This window comes from Panthera pardus, unplaced genomic scaffold, assembly GCF_024362965.1.
Source record: "Panthera pardus isolate Hobbes unplaced genomic scaffold, ASM2436296v1 HiC_scaffold_2, whole genome shotgun sequence".
Lineage (NCBI taxonomy): Eukaryota > Metazoa > Chordata > Mammalia > Carnivora > Felidae > Panthera > Panthera pardus.
In genome coordinates this window covers 127,685,081-127,710,919 of record NW_026526765.1, presented here as the reverse complement: position 1 = coordinate 127,710,919, position 25,839 = coordinate 127,685,081, and the positions used below count along the sequence as shown (strand labels likewise).

General features: G+C 37.6%; 1 protein-coding gene across 6 annotated transcripts in view; it reads right to left on the bottom strand.

Moving 5' to 3' along the window:
- Positions 1-25,839, bottom strand: part of CDKL3 (cyclin dependent kinase like 3) — a 99,171-nt gene that overhangs the window by 67,996 nt on the left and 5,336 nt on the right. For all 6 annotated transcript variants that reach the window (XM_053907481.1, XM_053907479.1, XM_053907478.1 and 3 more), the window contains 4 exons: positions 24,286-24,480; positions 10,856-11,034; positions 4,055-4,167; positions 2,086-2,225 (listed from right to left, as the gene is read on the bottom strand). In XM_053907481.1, the coding sequence (XP_053763456.1) occupies positions 2,086-2,225; positions 4,055-4,167; positions 10,856-11,034; positions 24,286-24,480 (627 nt within the window). The remainder of the gene's footprint in view (positions 1-2,085; positions 2,226-4,054; positions 4,168-10,855; positions 11,035-24,285; positions 24,481-25,839) is intronic.

Sequence of the window (25,839 nt, the reverse complement as noted above, 5' to 3'; positions counted from 1 at the left end):
TGTCTCTGACTGAGTCTCTCCCTCAAAAATAAACATTAAAAAAAATCTTTTTTTTTTAATTCTGAAAAAGTGTAAACCCTGTGGCCCGCTAATCATAATTCTAGGAATTTATCCTAAAAAAATAATAAAATAAGTTCACGGGGCGCCTGGGTGGCTCAGTTGGTTAAGCAGCCGACTTCGGCTCAGGTCATGATCTCACAGTCCATGGGTTCGAGCCCCGCGTCGGGCTCTGTGCTGACAGCTCAGAGCCTGGAGCCTGTTTCAGATTCTTTGTCTCCCTCTCTCTGACCCTCCCCCGTTCATGCTCTGTCTCTCTCTGTCGCAAAAATAAATAAATGTTAAAAAAAATTTTTTTTTAAATAAATAAATAAATAAATAAAATAAAATAAGTTCAAAAAGACATATTTAAAAGATGTTCACTAGGCTGCCTGGGTGGCTTAGTCACGTGAGCATCTGACTGTTGATTTTGGCTCAAATTATGATCTCATGGTTTCAGGGGAATCCAGCCCCACACTGGGCTCTGTGCTGATAGTGGGAAGCCCGCTTGGGTTTCTCTCTCTCCCTCTCTCTGCCTCTCCCCTGCTCATACTTTCTTGCTCTCAAAATAATAAATATTTCAAAATTAATTAATTAATTAATTCAATAAAAGACATTCACTAAAGCATCTTTACCAATAGTGACAGAGAAAACCTGAAAACAAATGTTCAAAATTGTAGGATCAGTTAAACAAACTATATTATAGTCATACAGTGGAATACCATGTAACCATTGAAAATTATGATATAGTTCCATATTTACTGAGATGGTTACATAACAAACAGGTCACACAACACTGTGTGAAGTATGACATCTTTTAAAAAGCATAAATTTCTATGCACGTATTTGGTTGACAAAAGCCTAGAAGTATATAAATCAAAATATCAACAGTAATTTTTCCAGATTTTGGGAAAACCTTAACTTCTTTTTGTTTATCATGTATTTTCTACTTTTTCTATAATCATTATGTATTCTTTGTAGAATTAAAACTATGATATATAAAATAAATTCAATTCAAAATGTAGTAAATAAATCTGATTCTTATGAAATTCTAGTTCTCTCCAGATACCAATGAAATCATTTTTTCCTTTAAGAATAGTCTTTAGATGTTACATATCATACGGTTAGTAAGTTTACCTAAATAGCAAAAGCAACAATTAATATTAACATTTGTTGATAGTTTATCAAAGGCCCTGTGCTCAGAACATTTTCACCATTACCTCATTTAATTCTCCAGCCCCAGAAAATGAAGACTGTTAAAGCTGTTTTATAGCCCAGTAAACTGGGGCACAGAGATTAAGTGACTTTCCCAAGGTTACAGAGCTAATTAGTGACACAGCTGAGTTTTAGTCTATGTGATTCCAGAGCCCCTTCTGATAAACACTACACCATATTTGCTTTGAAATTTAGGTAACCACTTTTTTTAAAGGGCTATACATCAGAAATAAGATACCTCACTTGACCTGGGAAAGGAAATTGGCTGGATAGAAAAAATAAACAGAAGCAGATTTAACTTTCCACAGTAAATTCTCTAACTTTTTGAATTTTGTACTGAGTATATTGGCATATTTATTACCGAGTTTAAAATAAAATTTAAATTTTAAAATAATTAGAAAGTGCTATACAGTATAATGTTTTTGTTTTCTTCAAATTCAGGGTGAATTTATAAAATTAAAACTGCAGCTGCCAATGCCTTGTAGATATCTTACAATACCAGTGTACAAGGAACAGATCCCTAACTTGGGTAGACTGGCTGTTAAAAGGTGGTGATAAACACTGCAAGTCCTTTGAATTTTTCCAGTTTATCCCTAATTATCATTAAAATTGGGATAAACTAAAAATAATGGACAGGATTATCCTAGGGAGCTTTCAGTTTTATAGTCTATGAATTTTAATTTCTCTGGACTAAAGACATAAAGACAGAGGAATATAATAACTGTTAACAGTTAACATTACGAATCCTTTTGGAATTTCATTAAAGTAATATCCTAAAACTGTATTATAATTTATGCAAATTTCCCCAAAATATGTCCTTAATTCTTAACCTACATGAACTATATCTGCCAACAATCCATTTAGCTTTGGGTATTTTTTTCTTGCATTTTTGGGGTGTTGAACTTGAGGAAGGACCACCCCAGCAAAAATGGGACTCTTGGAAAAGATATTCTGTAAATGAGGTGTCAAATTGCCTGGAAAGAAAAAAAAATATGAATATAAGAAAACAAGGAAATTAATCTAAAATCAAAATAAATTGCTATGTGACTTGCATTAAATTACTAAAAAGGGAGAATAACAATTATGTTAATTTTTTAAGGTTGAAGAAGGCACTATCTGAATACAGCATAAAAGTTCATAAGTTTCCCCAGTAATCTGTTGATAGCAGGTAAGCAGTAGAAAATTTAAAACCACCAGGTTCGTTTTCATTTCCCAAATTATAAGACATAATATATGATGCTATCAAGAAAAGCGCAAACTTTTACATATTTCCATATGGGCATCTAAATAGCTTAACTAACAAGTGTTCGTCAGCAAAGCCTTACTCAAAACAGCTAAAATATCTAAATTGTTTAGAAATAGCAATATTGCAAAGAAGAAACAAGGCTATGGAGTAGTAGTAGAATGGAAAGAACTATAAACAGCAGTGGAGAAAGCTAAATTCTAGCGCCAGTTTTGCTATAACTAGGGCTGTGACCTTGGGCAAATCTCTTTCCTTTCTATGCTTCAGTTTCCTTATCTGTAAAAGGACAAAAGTAATCCTATCATCTCTAGGGTTTTTTTCTAACATTAATCTAATAACGAGAACTTTAAAGATGACCCAAAAAAGTATGATGCTCTAAGACTCTGAACTAAATCTTTAATTAATATTTATCCAGATTTCATGATTTTTATGGTTGCTCACAGTATCTTCTTCATGATCTGTAATTACATGTTTATGTATAGCCTCTCTACCACAAAAGGGGCTCCTCGAACTCCTCATTCAGAAATATATAAAAAAACAAATCATTGAAACTCCATGAGCAAGGCTAACCATCAAAATGTTTGGATAGTCAAGGCAGATCATCATAATTCAGCTCTCATCAAGTGTATTTTTAATTCTTTTTTTAATTTAATGTTTATTTATTTTTGAGAGAGAGGCAGAGACAGAGTGCGAGCAGGGGAAGGACAGAGAGAGAGAAAGACACAGAATCTGAAGCAGGCTCCAAGTTCTGAGCCATCAGGCACAGAGCTCACCACAGGGCTCGAACTCACAAATTGTGAGATCATGACCTGAGCTGAAGTCGGATGCTTAACCAACTGAGCCACCCAGGCACCCCTCAGCAAATGTATTTTTGAATAAGTTATTTAGGTACCTGGTTATTTATTGTGGCTAAAAAAAAAAAAAAAAAAAAAAAAATTCTCAGTAACTTTCTATCTCCAACTACTTTAAAAGACATCTATCTAAATTGGGGCACCTGGGTGGCTTGGTCGGTTAAGCGTCCGACTTCAGCTCAGGTCATGACCTCACGGTCCATGAGTTCGAGCCCCGCGTCAGGCTCTGTGCTGACAGCTCAGAGCCTGGAGCCTGTTTCGGATTCTGTGTCTCCCTCTCTCTCTGCACCTCCCCTGTTCATGCTCTGTCTCTCTCTGTCTCAAAAATAAATAAACGTTAAAAAAAAAAAAAAGACATCTAAATCAACTCTATTATTTAAAAGTCCTCTTTCAGAGATGCAAATATTTATAGAAGCCAAAACTTTAGAACAACTTTCAGACAATTTGAAGTTTCCTACTGTACTATTTTTCTTACTATCAATCATTAGCAAATGTCTTAGCTACTTACATCCTAGCAAAGAAAATATTATTTACAAAAACAGAGAATTTTCTACTTTCTTTATCAGCCCAAGGCATCCACTTGCTGCCATCTACCAAAACAATATGCTTCCCTGTTCTTATAAAGAAAAAACTGAATGTGAATATCAAGCAGATGTGATCTGGCAATATCTATTTCTGGCATTTAACAGTATATTTCAGTAGTACCTACCTACTTTTAAAACAATTTTATGAAGTAAATCCAAATCAGAGCTGCTAGGAAGATAGGGATTTCCAGTGGCCATCTCAATGATCATACAACCTAAAGCCCAGATATCTACAGGTCTGAAACAACAAGAATAAATTGCTTTTTCATGGAGAAATACATACCTTTTCTAAAAAAATTTTTAAATAAAGTTGCAGCCAAAGAAAAAAGAATAGTTAAGTGGTATCACTTATAAATTTTCACCTTAGAATCATAACCCAACTTTAGGATATATATAAACATTATCACATTTTATTAATAATATTAAATAGCTTATATTTAAATCACATGAGAAGCCATGTAGTAGTCCAGATGAAAAGTAACTATAATTCTAAAATTGTTTCAAATACTTATATAAGGACATTATGATAAATGGTTTATTAATTAGAATAATTGAATACCAAAATCATCTTGTTTTTTAAGGAATATAAAAAATCTTAAATATTTTACCATTTACATTTACTTATCTTAAGGTGTTGTGAGTCATTCATAATTCCAACATTTTCCCAATTAATCAGTTTTTCTTTTAAGTTTACTTATTTATTTTGAGCAAGTGAGTGCAAGCAGGGGAATGGGGCAGAGACAGAGAGAGAATCCCAAGCAGGGACTAGGGGCTCCATCCCACAAACTGTCATGACCTGAGCTAAGATCAAGAGTTGGACATTTAACCAACTGAGCCACCCAGGCGCCCCCGACATAATCAGTTTTTAAAAGATAGTTTATATTACTAAGACTTTTAAACAGATAAAAAGCAGCCCTATCTCACACTCAGAAGAAATGTAAACACTACAGTGAGGAGGTACTTGGGTGGCTCAGTTGGCTAAGTGTCCTACTTCAGCTCAGGTCATGATCTCGTGGTCTGTGAGTTCGAGCCCTGCATCGGGCTCTGTGCTGACAGCTCAGAGCCTGGAGCCTGCTTTGGATTCTGTGTCTCCCTCTCTTGCTCTGCCCCTCCTCCACTCATGCTCTGTCTCTCTCTCTCTGTCTCAAAACTAAAAAAAAAAAAATAATAAAAATTTTAAAAAAACGCTACAGTAAGATATATCTTTCTCTAACCCAATTGATAAAAATTATAAGATTCAGTAACTGCTGTATTGGTGAAGCTATGGAAAATGAATACTCCCATGTACTGTTTTGGGAGTGTAAACTATACTTATTTGAAGGGAAAATTGGCAAAATTATCAAAATAAAAAATGTACATACTTTTGGGGCACCTGGGTGGCTCAGCTGGTTAAGCAACTCACTCTCAATTTTGGCTCAGGTGTTGATTGCATGGTTGTGAGATCAAGCCCTGCATTGAGCTCTGCACTGGGCATGGAGTCTACTTGAGATTCTCATTCTCCTTCTACCCGCACCCCCCCCCCAACTCCTGCTCATTCTCTCTCTCTCTCCCCTTCTCAAAAAAGAAAAAAAAATGTACATACTTTTGACCAACTTTATTCCTAGGAATTTATCCAAAGATCTGCCCACCCTTGAACACAAAGATAAATGATAAAAGATAAATAATAAGCACTATTTGTGGTAGGAAAAAAAAAATGGAAACAACCTAAACATCCATCAACAGAAGAAAGGCTATGTAAAATTTTGTATAATACACAACAAAATATTATTCACCTGTTTAAAAAGATAAGGTATGTGATAATATAAAGTGATTCTGGGGTGCCTGGGTGGCTCAGTCAGTTAAGCATCCGACTATATATTTCAGCTTAGGTCATGATCTCACAACTCATGGAATCAACCCCTGAGCCACTGCTTGGGATTCTCTCTCCTCTCTCTGCCCTTCCCCCTGCTCATATGCTTGCTCACTCGCTCTCTCTCAAAATGAATATTTAAAAAAAATTTTTATAAAAATTAAACAAAAATAAAGTGATCTCCAGGAGGGGCCCCCGAGTGGCTCAGGGGAAAGAGCATGCAACTCTTCATCTCAGGGTCATGACTTCAAGCCCCATGCTGGGTGAACAGATTACTTAAATAAATAAATATTTAAAAAAAAAATTTTAAGTGATCTCCAAGATAAACTCTCAAGTGAAAAAAGCAAAATTCAGTAAAGAAATCCTGGAAGATCTATATAAGTGGAGAAATATTGTATATTCATGAATAGGAAGACTCAATATTGTCAAAATGTCAGTTCTTCCCAACTTGATCTATAGATTCGGTACAATCCCAGTCAAAATCCATTTTGGATACCAACAAACTGATTCTAAAGTTTATATTGTTGGGATACTTGGGTGGCTCAGTCAGCTGAGCCTCCAATTTCAGCTCAGGTCATTATCTCGTGGTTCGTGAGTTCGAGCCCCATGTTAGGCTCTGTGCTGACAGCTCAGAGACTGAAGCCTGCTTTGGATTCTATGTCTCCCTCTCTCTCTGCCCCTCTGCCACTCACGCATGCGTGTTCTCTGTCTCTCTCTCTCTTTCTCAAAAATAAATAAATATTTAAAAAATTTAAGTAATATTTAAATTTATATTGTTTATACATAGTTTAAAAAGAGACACCATGCTCAAAATTGAGTCACTTGTGCTAAGCCCACATCACCAAACTGAAGCTTAATACTTAACTTAATTTGCTTCAACTTATCCCAGAAATGGGATATTAAACTAGTCAGTCTGGAATTACCTGATCAGCACTCCTGAGTGTTGCCTGAGTTTCTGCCAGACAGAACCCTGCCATTCTCTAAAGGAAGGTGAAAAATAATCTGTTCTTTACTAGTAACTTCCTTGCCTTGCCCTCTTTTGCCTATGTAAGTCTTTCTATTTTGTACAGCCCTTTGGTGTGCCTTTCCATCTGCTAGATGGAATGCTGCCTGATTCACAAATTGTTGAATAGAGCCATTGAGATTTTTTTTAATGTTTTTTTAAATTTATTCTTGGGGCGCCTGGGTGGCGCAGTCGGTTAAGCGTCCGACTTCAGCTTAGGTCACGATCTCGAGGTCTGTGAGTTCGAGCCCCGCGTCGGGCTCTGGGCTGATGGCTCAGAGCCTGGAGCCTGCTTCCGATTCTGTGTCTCCCTCTCTCTCTGCCCCTCCCCCGTTCATGCTCTGTCTCTCTCTGTCTCAAAAATAAATAAACGTTAAAAAAAATTAAAAAAAAAATTTATTCTTGAGAGAGAGAGAGAGAGAGACAGAGCATGAGCGAGGGAGGGGCACAGAGACAGCGGGACCCAGAATCCAAAGCAGGCTCCAGGCTCTGAGCTATTAGCACAGAGCCTGACGCAGGGCTTGAACTCACAAGCGGTGATATCATGACCTGAGCCAAAGTCAGATGCTCAACCGACTGAGCCACGCAGGCACTCCGAGCCATTAAGATCTTTAACTTTTACTCAGCTGAATTTTGGTTTTTAACAATATGGTAAGGCAATAGACCAGAAGAGCCAACACAGTGTTGAAGAAGAACAAAGTCAGAGGAAAGATACCCCTTAACTTCAAGACATATTATAAAGCTACAATAATCAAAACACTGGTATTGGTGAAAGAATAAACAGATGAATAGAACAGAATAGAGTCCAGAACTAGACTCACAAGAATAACTAAACTTTGACAGAGGAGAAAAGACGATTTAAACTGACAAAGGAGAAAGGACAATCCAGTAGAGAAAGGAAAATCTTCAACAAATGATACTAGAACAACTAGGCATCCATATATGGGGGGAAAAAAGAAGCTAGACACAGATCTTAACATTTTCACAAAATTAACTCAGAATGGATCACAGATATAAAAATTATATACAAAACTATAAAACTTCTAGACAATAATATAGGAAAAAATCTAGATGATCTTGGGTTAGGTGATGAGTGGTTTTTTTTTAAGATTTTTTAAATGTTTTTTATTATTTTTGAGAAAGAGAGATATAGCATGACCGGGGGGGAGGGGGAGGGGGGCAAAGAGAGAGGGAGACACAGAATCCAAAGCAGTCTCCAGTCTCCAAGCTGTCAGCACAGAGCCCGATGTGGAACTTGAACTCAGGACTGTGAGATCATGACCTGATCTGAAGTCAGACGCTTAACCAACTGAGCCACCCAAGGTGCCCCTGAACTGTATAATTTAAATGGGTGAATTTTATGGTATGTGACTCATATCTCAAAAAAATTGTTGTAACAAAAGTGTAGATTAAACTAAGTAGATGCACTTATGGAAGTAGATAAAACTATAAAGAAATACGAGGAACTGAATATAATAAAAATCAACAGGATGGTTACTTTTGGGATAAGGGAGAGTGATAAAATTGGAACAGGGAACATGGAGGGCCTTCAGGGGGGCAGAAAAATTCTATTTTTTTATTCAAGTGTAATTAATATATATTAGTTTCAAGTGTATAATGTGATTCAACAATCCTATACACTATACACTACTCACTGCTCATCATAAGTGTTTCTTAATCCCCTTCACCTATTTCAACCAACCCTTAACTCCAAAATTCTATTTTTTGATCTGTTGCTAAGACTGTACATTTGTTGTGCTGGATTTTTTGTATCTCTGTGTTGTTTCACAATAAAACGATTTTTTTTTTAAAGATGCACTAGTAAATTTATTTCAGACATAACGTGAAGTCCCATAGAAGCCAAATTTACCATGTACAAGTCACCAATTTTGGCTCTGTGGAATACAAGAGATTATACCTGTTCTCAAGGAACTTATCTTTCAGCAGGAAGAATTTTTTTTTTAATTTTTTTAACGTTTATTTATTTTTGAGACAGAGAGAGACAGAGCATGAACGGGGGAGGGGCAGAGAGAGAGGGAGGCACAAAATCCGAACCAGGCTCCAGGCTCTGAGCTATCAGCCCAGAGCCCGACGCGGGGCTTGAACTCACGGACCTCGAGATCGTGACCTGAGTCGAAGTCGGACGCTTAACCAACTGAGCCACCCAGGCGTCCCAGGAAGCATTTTTTTTTTTAAAAAAGCTAGAACTAGATCATATTAGTATTAACTGGCACAAAATTTACACACAATGAACAAGAAGATTTAGAAGGGGATATGATTTGGGGGCAAGGGTTAGGAATAGCAGGTGCATGAGAAAAGGAATTTAAGATATCATGAAGAGAGGGTAAAACTGGGACACAAATCTTATGGGGCTACGCTTATTGAGTATTTATTATATTTTAATCTTTTTCATTCATTTAGTCATTTGATTCTCACCACAAACCTATGAAGCTTGTCCTATTATTATTTCCATTATACAGATAAAGTAACTGAGGCACAGAGATGGTGTACGTAGGGATCAGTGGGAAGTATAGTTGAAAAGGTACTTAGGGGTGCCTGGGTGGCTCAGTCAGGTTAAGTGTCCGACTTCAGCTCTTGTCATGATATCACAGTTTGTGAGTATGAGCCCCACGTCAGGCTCTGTGCTGCCAGCTCAGAGCCTAGAGCCTGCTTCAGATTCTGTGTCTTCCTCTCTCTCTGCCCTTCCGCAGCTGTGCTCTGTCTCTCTCTCTCTCTCTCAAAAATAAATAAACATTAAAACAAATTTTTTTAAAAGAAAAGGTACTCAGGAATGACCTTGGGCCAGTTAGTTTACCTGTGCTTTATATCCTTTTATTTTAAATGGGGATGATGAGGAGGATGGGCAAAATGGGTGAAGGGTAGTAGGAGATACAGACTTCCAGTTACAAAATGATTAAGTCACAGGAATAAAAGGCACAGCATAAGGAATATAGTCAATAGATATTATGATAGTATTTTAAGGTGACAAATGGTAGTTACATTTGTACTGAGCATAGCATAATGTAAACAGATATTGAATTGTTGTATTGTACACCTCAAACTAATGTAGTATTGTGTGTCAACTATTTTCTTTCTTTTTTTTCTTTTAAGATTTTATTTTAAGTAATGTCTACACCCAACACGGGACTTGAACTCACAACCCTGGGATCAAAAGTCACATGGTCCACAGGCTGAGCTAGCCAGATACCCTTCAACTATAGTCAAATAAAAAATATTTTAAATAAAATACCCATATTATCATTTATAAAAATTTTAAAAAATAAAATAAAACAAAATGGGGATGATAACAGTAGCACCTTATCACAGAGTCATTGAGGAAATAAAATTGTTTAATGCATGTAAAGCATTTAGAACAGTTCCTGGCCACGAAGTAAATACTCATTAAAGTTAGATATTATTGTAAAAACAGAATAATGATTTCTAGAAAAGGTGTTTGAGAATTATCTATGCCCCCCACCCCACCGCCAGTTCTTGTATTAAGTTGGACTACTTGGTCCCTTTATGCACATCAAGATTTGTTATTTATATATTAGATTGCCATTTCATGTACTGCTTCTACTGTTTCATAAAAGACTGAGATAATGCTACTTTCTAAAGTATCTAGAACAGCACAATCTAAAAATTGTTTGCCAGACTTTGTAAACAGGGTGCCATATTCTGGAAAATAGGAAACTTGGCAGTTCCTATGGTAATGCCAGCAGAGCAAGGTAAATGATTTTGAAATCTTTGCAGAATGTAGAGGTTAAAGAGAAACAGACGTCACTCTGCCATGGTGGGGGCACAGCTTAAAGTAAGCACGGATACAACCTGAGGGATGTCAGCACAGGTCACCTGGGGTTGGGGCCACTCAGCAGCAGAGGGCAAGCGTGGTAACACCATTATCTAGCAGGGCAGGTGCCTACAGGGTCTGTCTGTTCTTTTTAGAGGCATCCCTTTCTTATCTCCAACCCAGAAGCAGAAAGCAGAGGGTGTCAATAGTAGGGGTGACAGACACACAAAGGAAAAAAAAGAGATGGCCAGGAAAGGCCAGACAGGATCCCAAAATATACGTACTTTCCATAAGAGGTATCTTTTAATACTAATTCTGGAGCTCTATACCAGCGTGTGGCCACATAGTCCGTATAAATGTCCCCAGGAGCTGCTAGAGTTCGTGCAAAACCAAAATCACAGAGCTTAGTAATTCCTGACTGGGATACTAAAATATTCTCAGGTTTTATATCTCGATGAATGATCTAAAAAACAAACAGAAGATGCAATACATTAAAATGAGAATTCATTATCTAGAGGATCACTCAAAAATTATACAGAGATAATCTAGCTAATTAAGACAGTAAAGCTATTTTCTTACCGCAGGCAAAGGATTAACTGCACAATGCAAAAGCTAAATAAGTACATATTTTAAATTCTTGTCATCTCAAAATGAAATGAAGCCAAGAAAACAGATATAATACTAAAAAGGAAAATCACATTCTTAAAAAGAAAGGTAATCAAAAGAACATAATGAAAAACAGGTTAACTTTCCTTTAACACTGTGCCATTCTAGATACAACTGCCCCTTCTCTCATTCCTTCACAGCTAAACCTCTTGAAGACATTATCTTTACTAAGTCTTTTTTTTTCTCATCACTCATTTATTCCTTAAAGTAATATAACCTTAAAGTATATAAAGTAATATAATATAAAGTAATATAACCTTAAAGTAATATAACCTTAAAGTAATAATATAATATTCCTTAAAGTAATAATTCCTTATATAAGGAATATAAAATATTCCTTAATGTCATTTGTTCCCACATTCTATCAGACTGCCCCAATATGTATCTTACTTGACATATTAGAGTAAAAATGTTGCCAACTAATCCTCCCTTCCTGATTTCTGGGACCTAAAATTCTCCCAGTCCCTTCCATTTCGGTGGCAGTTCCTCTTTCTCTATTTGTCTCTTAAATGTAGGATTCTGGTCTCAGGCTTTCTTTTCTCACACATCCTGTTCCCTGGGCAATGACATCTACTCATTGGTTTTTTTACCACTTTCGTCACCTATCATGGAGACACCATATTCTCTTGGCTTTCTTCCCACCTCTTGGCTGCTCCATCTCAATCTCATCTACACTTCTAGCTTTAGTAACAATACACTGATAATTTCCAAATTCTATCTCTAACCAAGATATGTCTCCTGATTTCCACAAGGATTGGAAGTCCACAAGAAGTCTGACAAGGCTGACCCACACACAGCTCAAACTTAGCAAATCCAAAACTGAATGCTTCATTTTCTCCCCAAAACCTATGTTTTCAACAGTCCTTTAGTTCCATGGATGGAAAAAACATTGACCCCATATCTCAAGCCAGAAACCAAAATATTTTTCTCCTTCAGCTCCAATATATATTTTTGTCGCTAGTTCAAGTCCCCTCGACTCTCTCACCAAAATTACTACATTGCCAAATGGTCTCCCTGAATTCATTCTGATCCCCTCCAATCCACTGTCACAGTACTATTTTATTTTATTTTATTTTATTTTATTTTATTTTATTTTACTTTAGAGAGAGAGATCATGAGCAGGGGAGAGGAGCAGAGGGGTAAGGAAGGAGAGAGGGAGAGAGAGAGAGGGAGATTGAGAGAGAGAGAGAGGGAGAGAGAATCTCAAGCAGGCTCTATGCTGTGTGGGGCTTGAACCCACGACCCTGGGAACATGACCTGAGCCCAAATCAAGAGTCAGACACTCAACCAACTAAGCCATCCAGCTGCCCTCAGAGTACTATTTTAAAATCACATGTGTGGGCACCAAGCTGGCTCAGTTGGAAGAACATGTGATTCTTGATCTCAGGGTCATGGGTTCGAGCCCCACGCTGGGTGTAGTAATTACTAAAAAAAATAAACTTAAAAAAAATTACATGTGTGATCATGTCACTTCTCTGCTTAACATTCAACAAGGATTTCCCATCCCATAGAACAAATTTGAAACTCCTTAAAATGGCTTATAATGCCTTCTAGAATTTGGCCCTCACTTCCCTAGCCTATACAATATTCGTTTCCTAAGTTTCCAAGGTTTGTCTCATCTCTATGCACTTGCTGATGCTGTTCCAATTGCCAAGAACGCTTTGCCTGGCCACCTATTTCCTTAGGTCATAGCTTATATATTTATATTAGTAATATAAATTTATGTTAGTATTTAAGTAATCTCTACACCCAACCTGGGGCTTGAACTTACAACCCCGAGATTAAGAGTCACAGACTCCACTGACTGAGCCAGCCAAGTGCCCCTATTTAATGGTATTCTTTATTTCAATTTCTGATTGTTGATTGCCAACATGTGTTCTCACATCATTCTGTACTTCCCCCATTACATTATTTGTCATGCTATTTATTAATTGCCTGTTTACTTGTTTGTAACTCCCACTAGACTATAAACGCCATGAGGGCAAGATTTCTGTTATTTAAGCTATATCCCCAGTGACCAGTACAGTGCCTAAAACAAAGGAAACATTTAAAAATTTTATGAATGAAGCATATTCTCATCACTAACAAAGTATCATAGCACAAGTGAAAATATCTCAGTGACAGAAATCTGGCATCTTTCCTTGTTTATACAACTTACTGCTATAAGTGTTTGGGATTGGCTCTTGTTCTGACTCAGTTTCCCTCCATAAGTGGCCAAAACATTAACTTGGGGTAATGAGACACCTTAAATGTACCATATATAAAACTATATTAATCCTTTTTTTAAGTTTGTTTATTAGTGGGGGGGGGGGGGGAGGGGCAGAGAGAGAGGGAAAGACAGAATCCAAAGCAGGCTCCATGCTCTCGGCGCAAAGCCCCACACGGGGCTCAGTCTCACCAACTGTAAGATCATGACCTGACTGAAATTAAGAGTCAGACGCTTAACTGACTGAGCCACCCAGGCACCCCTATATTAATCCTTTTTTATTTCTACAACTTTTATTGAATGAGTAGTATATGCTAGGCATTATGCCAAGATCTAAGGATATAACATGAGCAAAAGCCGACATGGAAAAGCACATTAAGATACCACTTCACTATTCTGCCCACCAGATATCTATCACTTTCCTCCTCAATCTTTTAAAAACGAGGCAGAAAGATGCACTCAGTTGATACGCTTGTATTTTCATTCTATTCAACAACTAAAACCATGACAACATGTGGAATTTTGTTATCCTTGAGAACCAAGCACACTCTAAATCCCAACTTGTAAAACCTGTGTTTGACTAGATCCTCCTTGGCCTTCTACCATCACACTGTGACCTCTATAAACACAGTATTTCCTTCAACTTGTTTAGGTCTTCTTTAATTTCTCTCAATGTTTAGTAATTTTCAGGTTATAGTTCTCATACATCTTTTGTCAGACTCTCCCTAAGTATTTCGTATTTTTGAAGCTGTTTAATGGCATTTTTTTAAGATTTTATTTTTAAGTAATCTCTACACCCAACCTGGGGCTTGAATTTACAACCCCAAGATCAAGAGTCACAGGCTCCACTGACTGAGCCAGCCAGGTGCCCCTATTTAATGGTATTCTTTATTTCAATTTCTGATTGTTGATTGCCAACATATAGAAATACAATTAATTTTGGTATATAAATCTTATATCCCATAACTGTGATAAATTTACAAATTAGTTCTGTTAATTTTATTGTAGATTCCATAGGGTTTTCTATGTAGATGATCATATCACTTGTAAATAAAGACAATTTTACTTCTCAAAAAAATAAGGCACCATTTCACACCCACTAGAATAGCCACAATTAAAATGACAAAAAACAAGTATTGGGGAGGAAGTATATTGTTGGTGGGGATGTAAAATGATACAGCCACTTTGGAAAACAGTATGGCAGTTTCTTTCTTTCTTTTTTTTTTTTTTTTTTTTTGAGTTTCTTTAAAAAGTTAAAACATAAAACCTATGACGCATGTGGTATTTTTTTACGTAAGCTCTACACCCAACATGGGACTTGAACTCATTACCCCCAAGAGCAAGAGTCACATGCTCTACTGTTGGAGCCAGCCAGTCACTTCTACCCATATAGTATTCTTTTTTTTTTTTTTTAAATTTTTTTTTTCAACGTTTTTTATTTACTTTTGGGACAGAGAGAGACAGAGCATGAACGGGGGAGGGGCAGAGAGAGAGGGAGACACAGAGTCGGAAACAGGCTCCAGGCTCTGAGCCATCAGCCCAGAGCCTGACGCGGGGCTCGAACTCACGGACCGCGAGATCGTGACCTGGCTGAAGTCGGACGCTTAACCGACTGCGCCACCCAGGCGCCCCATACCCATATAGTATTCTTAACTTGACTTATTTTACTTCTTTCTCCCTAGTTCCTGGTAGTTTGGTAAACCAACAGTCCCCCAAATCATGGGGAAAACCAGAAGCCTAGCAGCTCCCAGAGAAAGAAGGACAGTGTCTTATCTCCTCCAAAGCCCCTTTCCCAGGTAGCTGTCATTATTCGATCTGACAAATCACTGAAAAATCCCACTAGAAGCCTTCCATCTATTTGATTGAAAGTAGAGCTTGCCCAGTGCAAAAAAGCCTTTCTCCTGGGGCCTTGGTCAGAAATAATTAGCACACCATAATTAGAACACTATCAAGAAAGCAAAAAGACAACACATAGAAAATATTTGCAAATTCCATCTCTGATAAGCACCTAGTATCCAAAATATATAAAATACAACTCAACAATAAAAAGACAAATAAGCTAGTAAAGCGGGCACCTGGGTGGTCCAATCGGTTGAGTGTCTGATTTTGGCTCCAGTTGTGATCTCATGATTCGTGAGCTCAAACCCCACATTGGGCTCACTGCTGTCAGATGAGCCCACCTCAGATTCTCTGTCCCCCCCGCCCTGTCCCTCCCCTGCTCGTACTCTCTCTCTCAAAAATAAACATTAAAAAAATGTTTAAAAAATAATAAAAATTAGTAAAGGACCCGAATAGACATTTCTTCAAAGAAGATATGCAAATAAGAATTTGCCAGTTCTGAATGTTTCATTTTAATGGAATTTATGCTGTGTGGTTTTTTACATCTCAATTTCTTCATTTAACGTGAAGTTTCAAGGAGCTTTCATGGTGTAGCACATATCAGTACTTAATTCCTTTTTATGGCTGAATATATTTCACCATATGGACATTCCTCGTTTGTTTATCCATTCATCAGCTTGATACATATTTGAGTTGTTTCCACTTTTTAGGTATTATGAATAATGCTGCTATGAATATTCTTGTGCAAGTTTTTATGTGAACACATGTTTTCCATTCTATTGTGTAGATACCTAGGAGGAGAATTGTTAGGTCACATGGTAGTTCTTTATTTAACCTTTGGAGGAATTGCCAAACTGTTTTCCATACCATCTGCACCATTTTATACCACCACCAACAGCGTATAAAGGTTCCAATTTCTCTACTTCCTCGCCAAAATTTGTCATTGTCTGCTTTTTAAATTACAGCCAGCCTGGTGGGTGTGAAGTGACTTCTCATTGTAATTTCGATTTGTATTTTCATAATGACTAATGATATTGAGCACATTTCATGTGCTATCAGCCATTTATATAGCTTTGAAAAATGTTAAATTGGGTTATCTTTTTATACTTGAGTTGTATTTTGCATATCCTGGATATTTATCAGATATATGATTTGCAAATATTTTCTCCCTTTCCTGTGAACTTTTTACTTTCTTTTCTTTTTTTTTTTTTTAATGTTTATTTACTTTTGAGCATGTGCACATGCAAGGAGGGGACGGGATCTGAAGTGGGCTCTGTGCTGACAGCACAGAGCTGAATGTGGAGCTTGAACTCATGACCCGTGAGATCATAATCTGAACCCAAGTCAAATGCTTAACTGACTGAGCCACCCACGAGCCCCTGAACTTTTTATTTTCTTGATAGTGTCCTTTGATGCGCCAGGGTTTTAATTTTGATGAAATCCAATTTATTATTTTTTCGATTGCTTTCGCTTTTGATGTCATATGTAAAGAACTATTGCCTAGGGGCGCCTGGCTGGCTCAGAGGGCAGAGCATGCAGCTCTTGGTTCACACATCACATTGGATGGAGAGATTACTTAATAATAAATCTTAAAAAAAAAAAAGTATCGACTAATAAATGGTCACACAGATTTTCACCTACATTTTCTTGTAAGACTTTTATAGTTTTACCTCTTATACTTAAGTCTTTGATAAATTTTGAGTTAGTTTTTGTACATAGTGTGAACTATCAGACCTAGAATTCAAACAAGGAGTTTGCTTCTCCTTTACTTTGTGGTGGAATGTACCAGAACTACATAAAATTCCATACTGAAGTCTGATTTATCACCTGAAACTAATATTACCCTGTATGCTAAATGGAATTTAAAGAAATTTAAAAAGAATTTTAAAACGTAAAGATTTTTATTTATATATTTTTTCAAGTGTTTATTTATTTATTTTGAGATTGAGAGACTGACCAGGGGAGGGGCAGAGACAGAGGGAGGGAGAGAATCTCAAGGAGGCTCTGCTCTGTCAGTGCAGAGCCCAACATGGGGCTCAAACTCATGAACTGTGAGATTGTGGCTTGAGCCAAAAACAAGACTGAGCCACCCAGGCGCCCCAATGAAACTTTTTTTTTCAATGTCTATTTTTTTTTAAATGTTTTATTAATTTTTGAGACAGAGAGAGACAGAGCATGAGCAGGGGAGGGGCAGAGAGAGAGGGAGACACAGAATCCGAAGCAGGCTCCAGGCTCCGAGCTGTCAGCACAGAGCCCGACGCAGGGCTCAAACCCACAAACTGTGAGATCGCGACCTGAGCGGAAGTCAGACACTTCACCGACTGAGCCACCCAGGCGCCCCATCAATGTCTATTTTTGGGAGAGAGAACAAGTGGGCGAGGGGAAGGGGGGGGAAACAGAGGATCTAAAGAGGCTCTGAGCTAACAGCAGGGAGCCCAGTGTGGGGCTTGAACCCATGAACTGTGAGATCATGAACTGAGCTGAAGTTGGATGCTTAACCGACTGAGCTACCCAGGCACCCGCTCCTCCAAAAAAGATTTTTAAAAATCTGATTGGTTTATTTATTGTTTTTTTATTAAAAACATTTTTTTTAATCTTTATTTTTGAGAGAAAGAGAGAGAGAGTGAGTGGGGGAGAGACAGAGAGAGAGGGAGACACAGAATCTGAAGCAGGCTCCAGGCTGGGCTGTCAGCACAGAGCCAGATGCAGGGCTTGAACTCACAAACTGCGAGATCATGACCTGAGCTGAAGTTGGACGCTTAACCAACTAAGCCACTCAGGTACCCCTGATTTATTTATTTATTTAATGTTTTATTTATTTTTGAGAGAGAGACAGAGTGTGAGTGTAGGAAGGGCAGAGAGAGGGAGACAGAATCCAAAGCAGGCTCAAGGTTCTGAACTGACAGCACAGAACCTGACACCGGGCTTGAACCATGAACCATGAGATCATGACCTGAGATGAAGTTGGATGCTTAACCAACTGAGCCACCCAGGTACCCCTAAAAATCTGATTATAATACTTCTGTTTATACAGTCGTGTGTGCTTAAATGTTAACACTCATCTGAAAAGAGAGTTCTAATTTCCCTATCATCTAACAGCCTCAGAAAACCCGATTTTAAGTCACCCAGAACTTCAATTAAATAAACTTTCCAGTTGGATGTTATACAATTAAATGCTAATGTGCATATGAAAAAATAAGCTAGTAGTTTCCAGAAAAAGGCTGAATAGGATGTCTGAGGTAGACCAAAAGACTGGGGATTCCCTTATGCCCTAAAAACCAAATGGAATCCTTGACTGAATCCTGATCTTAATAAATCACTTTAAAAGACATTTAGGAACAATTAGCTACATTTTAATATAAATTTGGTATTAGATGATGTTAAGGAATTATTTTTAATTGTGTAGATGTAATCATGATTCTGAAGTTACACAGGAAAATTTGCTTTTTTAAAGAGATAGATAGTGATGTATTTAGAAATAAAATGTCAGGGTACCAATAATTTAAAATACTTCAGAAAACAAAATAGATGAAGCTCACGTAGCAAAATATTGTTAAAACATATTACATATTAAAATGTTAAAAATAACATTATTCAAATAATAACAATTTCTTATTTGGAAGACTAGGAGTTTAAAATCCAAAGCAGAGTTAAGAAAACTATGCAGGGGCGCCTGAGTGGCTCAGTCGGGTTAAGTGTCTGACTTTGGCTCAGGTCATGATCTCGCAGTTTGTGAGTTCCAGCCCCCCATTAGAGTTGCTGCTGTCAGCCTGTCAGCACAGAGCCCGCTTCAAATCCTCTGTCCCCCTCTTTCTCTCTGCCCCTCCCCAACTTATGCTCTCTCTCTCAAAAAATAAACAAAACAATCCTTAAAAATTAAAAAAAAGAAAAAAACTATGCAAAAGTGGCCTAAATTTAGGAAAGCAGGACTTTGTGGAGTAGGAGGTGAGGTGGGGCTAAGAAAGATTGACAGTGCTTAGGTATTAGTCAAAATTATTTATAATTCATAAAGGTTACTGAAAAACGAATAAAATTTAAGAAGCTCCATATGGGTAGGAGCTAAGTCTTTTACTCAAGGTTCCATCCTCAACTCCCACTACAATCAATGATTGTTACTGGAAGATGCTCAATAAATATTTATTGAATAAATGGATGAGGGGACAAATAACCATGTCTTCCCCATAAGGGCCAAATATTTGCATTTACACTTTGCTTCCAAAATGGTTTCAAAGAAACTTTTTTTTTTTCAGGATTCACAAAACTTTATTCATTTAGAATTAACAAGCTGTTCACATATCACTTAATATTGTTCACAAGCTTGTAGGACATGGATTATCTTTGAGGAATTATTTGATTTGCATGAAGTTTACAACTTTGTGCACAGTATGGTATTTTCCCTGCAAGTAAATAATAAGCAGTCTGAATTATCACATGAATTCTAAAACTTTGAGGGTTTTTTTTAATTATTATAATGAAATACTAGCATGGTGAGATGTAATGTTTACAGTTTTAATCTGTCAGACCCATTTCCTCTAAAATAATTAGCTGAAATTATATGACATCACACTCGCTTCCATTAAAGCCAGACACAGGCAACTCTCATTTGTGTGTTTGATAGTGGGCGACCAGTGGTGCATGTCACCACGAACAGCACATAATCTCATGCTACATTGTTTGGGTATTTTATAATATATTTTCAAAAATTTTTATTCAAATATAAATTGACACACAGTATTACATTTGTTTCAGGTATAAGAGGCTTATACTATTAAGCAGATCAAAATTTTAAATTATAAAAACAACCAGAATGAAAAAGATAATTAACTAGTTACTGCAACTGAACAGTAAATTTTTATTTAAGCTGCCTAAAAGCCAATATAGAAAGCATATTTTCTATATTCTATAAAAAGAAAGTAAACGAGTACTTCTGGAGATAAAAAGCCTTTACTGGTACTGAACTATATCTGACTTCATAAATTCTTATTAAAACTAACATGGGGGATGCCTGCGTGGCTCAGTCAGTTGAGCATCCTACTCTTGATTTCGGCTCGGATCATGACCTCACAGTTTGTGAGATTGAGCCCCATGTCAGGCTTCTGTGCTGACAGCGCAGAGCCTACTTGGGATTCTCTCTCTCTGTCTCTCCGTGCCCCTGCCCGTGCTCTTTCTCTCTCTCAAAATAAATAAACGTTACAAAAAAAAGTAACATGGGGTATCACAGTAGATAATATCTCAGACATTTCAGTTATATAAAAAACCACTCAACTGAAATTTGGAGATACTAGGAAAATAAAGTTTTCCTTTAAGTTTTCCTTTCCTTTTTGTCAACATGAAGATAACCTTATATCAAGGCCAGAATCCAGATATCCAGATAATAAGCATAATAATATTCTAATGAGCCACTTCACTCATGGCTGCCTTAATTCTCAAGGGTTACTAATTTTACAATATTCTGTGAGGTGAGAGACATGCATAATTTTACTTCAGGTCCTAGCTAAGACAAAGAGAATAAAAGAATTTAGGTGCTTCTGTCCAGGCCTTTTTCTCTGCTGCTCCAACAACTCTATGGGTATTCTTCCATACTTGGTACTGAGGACTTTTTCTTTCTGTTCCTTGGAGAATAATCCATCCTTACCTCTTCAACCAAAGTCTCTAAGAGGAAGATTCCCAAATCCCAAAGATACCCAGTTCTGACAACTTCCTAGAAAGACCATGTTAAATAATTGGTCAACCACTATTTTTACTTAGAAATTCTCACTGTCTTTTAAAATATACAATATTTCTAAAAGCAATTCCCTCTTCTAAATAAAACCAGTGACTGTCAATGGTACCAAAATTCTTCTGCTCTCAAATTAAAAACCTTGTAATTATCTTTGATTTCTCATTTTATTCACATCCCTCTCATATCTACTTAGTCCCCACATCTTATAATTTCTTTTTGTTTTTTGTTTTGTTTTGTTTTGTTTTTGAGAGAGAGCAAGTACACACAGGGGAGGGGCAGAGAGAAAGGGAGAGAGAGAATCCCAAAAGGAGTCAGTACTGACAGTGCAAAGCCCAACGCAGGCCTTGATCTCACAACCTTTGAGATCATGACCTGAGCTGAAAATCAAGGGTAGGATGCTAAACCAACCAAGCCACCCAGGCGCTCCTCATTTCTCTTTTGAAGTCTCCATTCTCTCCCTTTGCCATCCCTCCTCTACCTATTCCAAGCCCTTACCATTTCATATCTGGATTATCACAACAGCCTCTCACCTGATCTGCTTCTACCCATACTTATCCTCTACACTTGCCAAAATAAGCTTAGGTTTTATTTTCATCCTGTTACAGCCAGGCTCAAAAACCTTCCATAGTTTCCCAGTATCCCCGGAAAAAGTCCAAACTCTTTGAGGATGAATCTCAGGACTCTGGAAACCTCTCTGCAGGGCACCTGTGCAATCTTATCACCCTTTACCTAGTCTATGCAAAGCTCACTTATCACCACTCTCTGAGTCCCCTGCTCAGGCCTGCCACTATTCTCACAGTAACACCCCATCTGAATTTATTTTTTCTTCTATTCCAGTGAAATCCTAGCTACAATTCCAAGTTCGACTTACTTTAGTTTTACTTCCTCTTTGAAGTCCTCTACACAGAGTATAGCACATAGTGGTCTCTCCCTTAATTCAAGAAACATTTTATTTATTTATTTATTTATTTATTTATTTTTAAATTTTTTTTAACGTTTATTTATTTTTGAGACAGAGAGAAACAGAGCATGAACGGGGGAGGGGCAGAGAGAGAGGGAGACAGAATCGGAAGCAGGCTCCAGGCTCTGAGCCCTCAGCCCAGAGCCCGACACGGGGCTCGAACTCACGGACTGTGAAATCGTGACCTGAGTTGAAGTTGGACGCTTAACCAACTGAGCCACCCAGGCGCCCCACAAGAAACATTTTAAATAGATAAGGCACTATAGGTACACAGATAACACAACTATTCCTGACTCCTTACCAGCAGTACTTATTAAGCGCTTAAAGTATGCTTGACACAGTGCTCAATACTTTATACATACTACCTAATGTCAACCTTTACAAAAAATCTGTGATGTACTACTATAGTATCATTTTATTTTTATTTTTTTATTTTTTTTTAAATTTTTTTTAACGTTTATTCATTTTTGAGAGACACAGAGACAGTGTGTGAATGGGGGAAAGGTAGAGAGAGAGGGAGACACAGAATCCAAAGCAGGATCCAGGCTCCCAGCTGTCAGCACAGAGCCCGATGTGGGGCCCAAACCCACGAACTGTGAGATCATGACCTGAGCCGAAGCCGGACACTCAACTGACAGAGCCACCCAGGCACCCCTACAGTATCATTTTATAGATGAGGAGGATGAGACTCAGAGAGGTTAGATAACTTTCCTGGGACCAGAGAGTAATGGTGCTGCCACCTGTCACTGTGCACTACTGCAGTGAGTTGTGAACTGCACAAGTTGTGTTGTTATCCATAGCAGAAAAACCTAGGATAGTCTGATTCCACAGACTATGCTCTTAACTATTACATTATACTGCCTTCCCAAGGATCCAGCTGGCAAGGAAATTACAATCTGAATTCTAGTTGCTATCACAACCACATTTTTCTTTTTTTTAATTTTTTTTTAACATTTATTTATTTTTGAGACAGAGAGAGACAGAGCATGAACGGGGGAGGGGCAAAGAGAGAGGGAGACACAGAATCGGAAGCAGGCTCCAGGCTCTGAGCCATCAGCCGAGAGCCCGATGCGGGGCTCGAACTCACGGACCGCGAGATCGTGACCTGAGCTGAAGTTGGACGCTTAACCGACTGAGCCACCCAGGCGCCCCACAACCACATTTTTCAAAACCATAAAGTGAAATACACTATTAGCAAGACAGATAATTAGAAATTAAGATATCCAAGAAAGCCTAGGATATATAGATGCTATATCATTTACTAATAAAACTATTTACTAATAAAACTACTCTTACTGAATATATCTATCTAACTTTCCAGAAAGTAGAGCTCAAGTTGGGAACAAAAAACTCCACAAAAACCTGCTGAGCCCAGGGCTCCTGGGTGGCTCAGTCAGTTGAGTGTCAGACTCTTGGTTTCGGCTCAGGTTGTGATCTCAGGGTTTGTGAGATCAATCCCACATTGGGCTCTGTGCTGACACTTGTCGAGCCTAGTTGGGATTCTCTCTCTCTCCCTCTCTCTCTGCCCTTCCCCTGCTTGTGCTATCTCTGTCTATCTCAAAATAAATAGATCAACAACAACAAAACCTGCTGAGCTAAACACTTACTCGGCAATGCTAAAGGCAACATTAAAAATCAGAACAAGTGAGGGGTGCCTGGATGGCCCAGTCAGTTAAACGTCCTACTTCAGCTCGGGTTATGATCCCATGGTCTGTGAGTTCGAGCGCCACATCAGGCTCTGTGCTGACAGCTCAGAGCCTGGAGCCTGCTTCAGATTCTGTGTTTCCCTCTCTCTCTGCCCCTCCCCCACTCATGCTCTGTCTCTCTCTCTCAATAATAAATAAAAGTTAAAAAAAATTTTTAAATCAGAACAATTGATCTTCTTTCCTGTCTTACTTTTTTCATGTTAAACAAGGCTCCATACCTCTTAGCCACTTTATTTTTTCTTTCTTTCCCTAAAGGTATTGACATTCATTTGCCATTACACTGTCCTAGTTTCCAGTTCCTATCTCCAAACATCCCTTCATTTGAGCCAGCCCAACATTTTAATGTACTTTCCACAACAAAAGGTGTCCCAATTGACTGTTGATTCTTCGTTATGAAATTACTGATACTTTAGTATTCCAACTTGGTTTGCCCTATTGTTATAGTTATAGCTTTTTTACTGTGTAGTCAATATGTTTTACAATTCTGTAACTAAATTTTAAGGTAGTGACCCCAATTCAATTAATATTGTACAGGAAAATAAATTTTAAATCTTCATAAAGGGCATTTATGATTCATATACAGCCTATAGTTTGGCTTACTCTGAAGCACTTACATTATTATTGTGAAGATATTCAATTGCCCGAAGGATCTGGAACAGGTATTTTCTAAGTCGTTTACTCTCCAGTCCGTGACAATAATGTTGTAACTCATCTAATACTGTGTGGTCAATAAATTCAAACACCAAATGAATTTTCTTTTTCTGTCTAAAAACTTCAATCAGATTGACCAGGTTTTCATGATGAAATTGCTATTGACAAAAGAAACAGATTTTTAATAAATTATTATGTGCACAATAATTTGTACATATAACACTTATATAATTTTAAAGTTTATTTATTTTGAGAAAGAACATGCATACATGTAAGGGATGGGCAGAAAGGGAGGGAGAGACAGAATCCCAAGCAGGCTCTGTGCTGTCAGCAGGGATTGATCCCACAAACTATGAAATCATGACCATAGCTGAAATCAAGAGTCAGATGTTTAAACAGCTGAGCTACCCAGGTGCCCCAAGATCTATGTAATTTTAAAAAGCAAAAATATTCTTAGCTTCTTTTACTCCATGCATTTCAATAGAAAATTTTCAACTTATTTGCTTACGTTCCTATTTTCTAAAATGCTAAACTTGGGGCACCTGTCTGGTTCAGTTGGAAAAATATGCAACTCTTGATCTCGCAGTCTTGAGTTTGAGCCCCACGTTAGGTGTACAGATTACTCAAAAAATAAACTTAAAAAAAATTCTAAACTATTTCATAATTAATACATATAAAACAAGGGGAAATGTACTGCCTTACTTGAGGTTGGCATTTGATTGCTTACTAAAATCACTTGGTTAGTGTACTATAATACAACTTGGTATTATCCTTTAACCTGGTTTATAGTTAAATTTAATATCTGAAATTTAAAATGTTCTTACATCTTTGGGCGCCTGGGTGGCTCAGTTGGTTAAGCATATGACTTCAGCTCAGGTCATGATCTCACAGTTTGTGAGTTCGAACCCTGCATTGGGCTCTGTGCTGACAGCTCAGAGCCTGGAGCCTGCTTCGGATTCTGTGTCTCCTTCTCTCTCTGTCCCTCCCCTGCTCTGTGTGTGTGTGTGTGTATGTGTGTGTGTGTATGTGCGTGTGTGTGTGTGTGTGTCTCAAGAATAAACATTAAAAAAAAATTTTTTTTTTAAAATTTTTTTAACGTTTATTTGTTTTTGAGACAGAGAGAGACAGAGCATGAACGGGGGAGGGTCAGAGAGAGGGAGACACAGAATCTGAAACAGGCTCCAGGCTCTGAGCTGTCAGCACAGAGCCCGACACGGGGCTCGAACTCACGGACTGCGAGATCATGACCTGAGCCGAAATCGGCCGCTTAACCGACTGAGCCACCCAGGCGCCCCTAAAAAAATTTTTTTTTAATAAAATGTTCTTACATTTTCAAGCGAGCATGGATTTCAGTGCCATTCAGTACATGATATGAATTTTAAGAAATTATTTTATTAGTTTGATCCTAAAGTCTCAAAAGTAAACATAAGTTCCAAGTGGACAGTATAAATTAATAATACTATAACAAGAGCATCAAAATATCTAGAACCCTTTCAGATATGTGAAAAAACAATTTA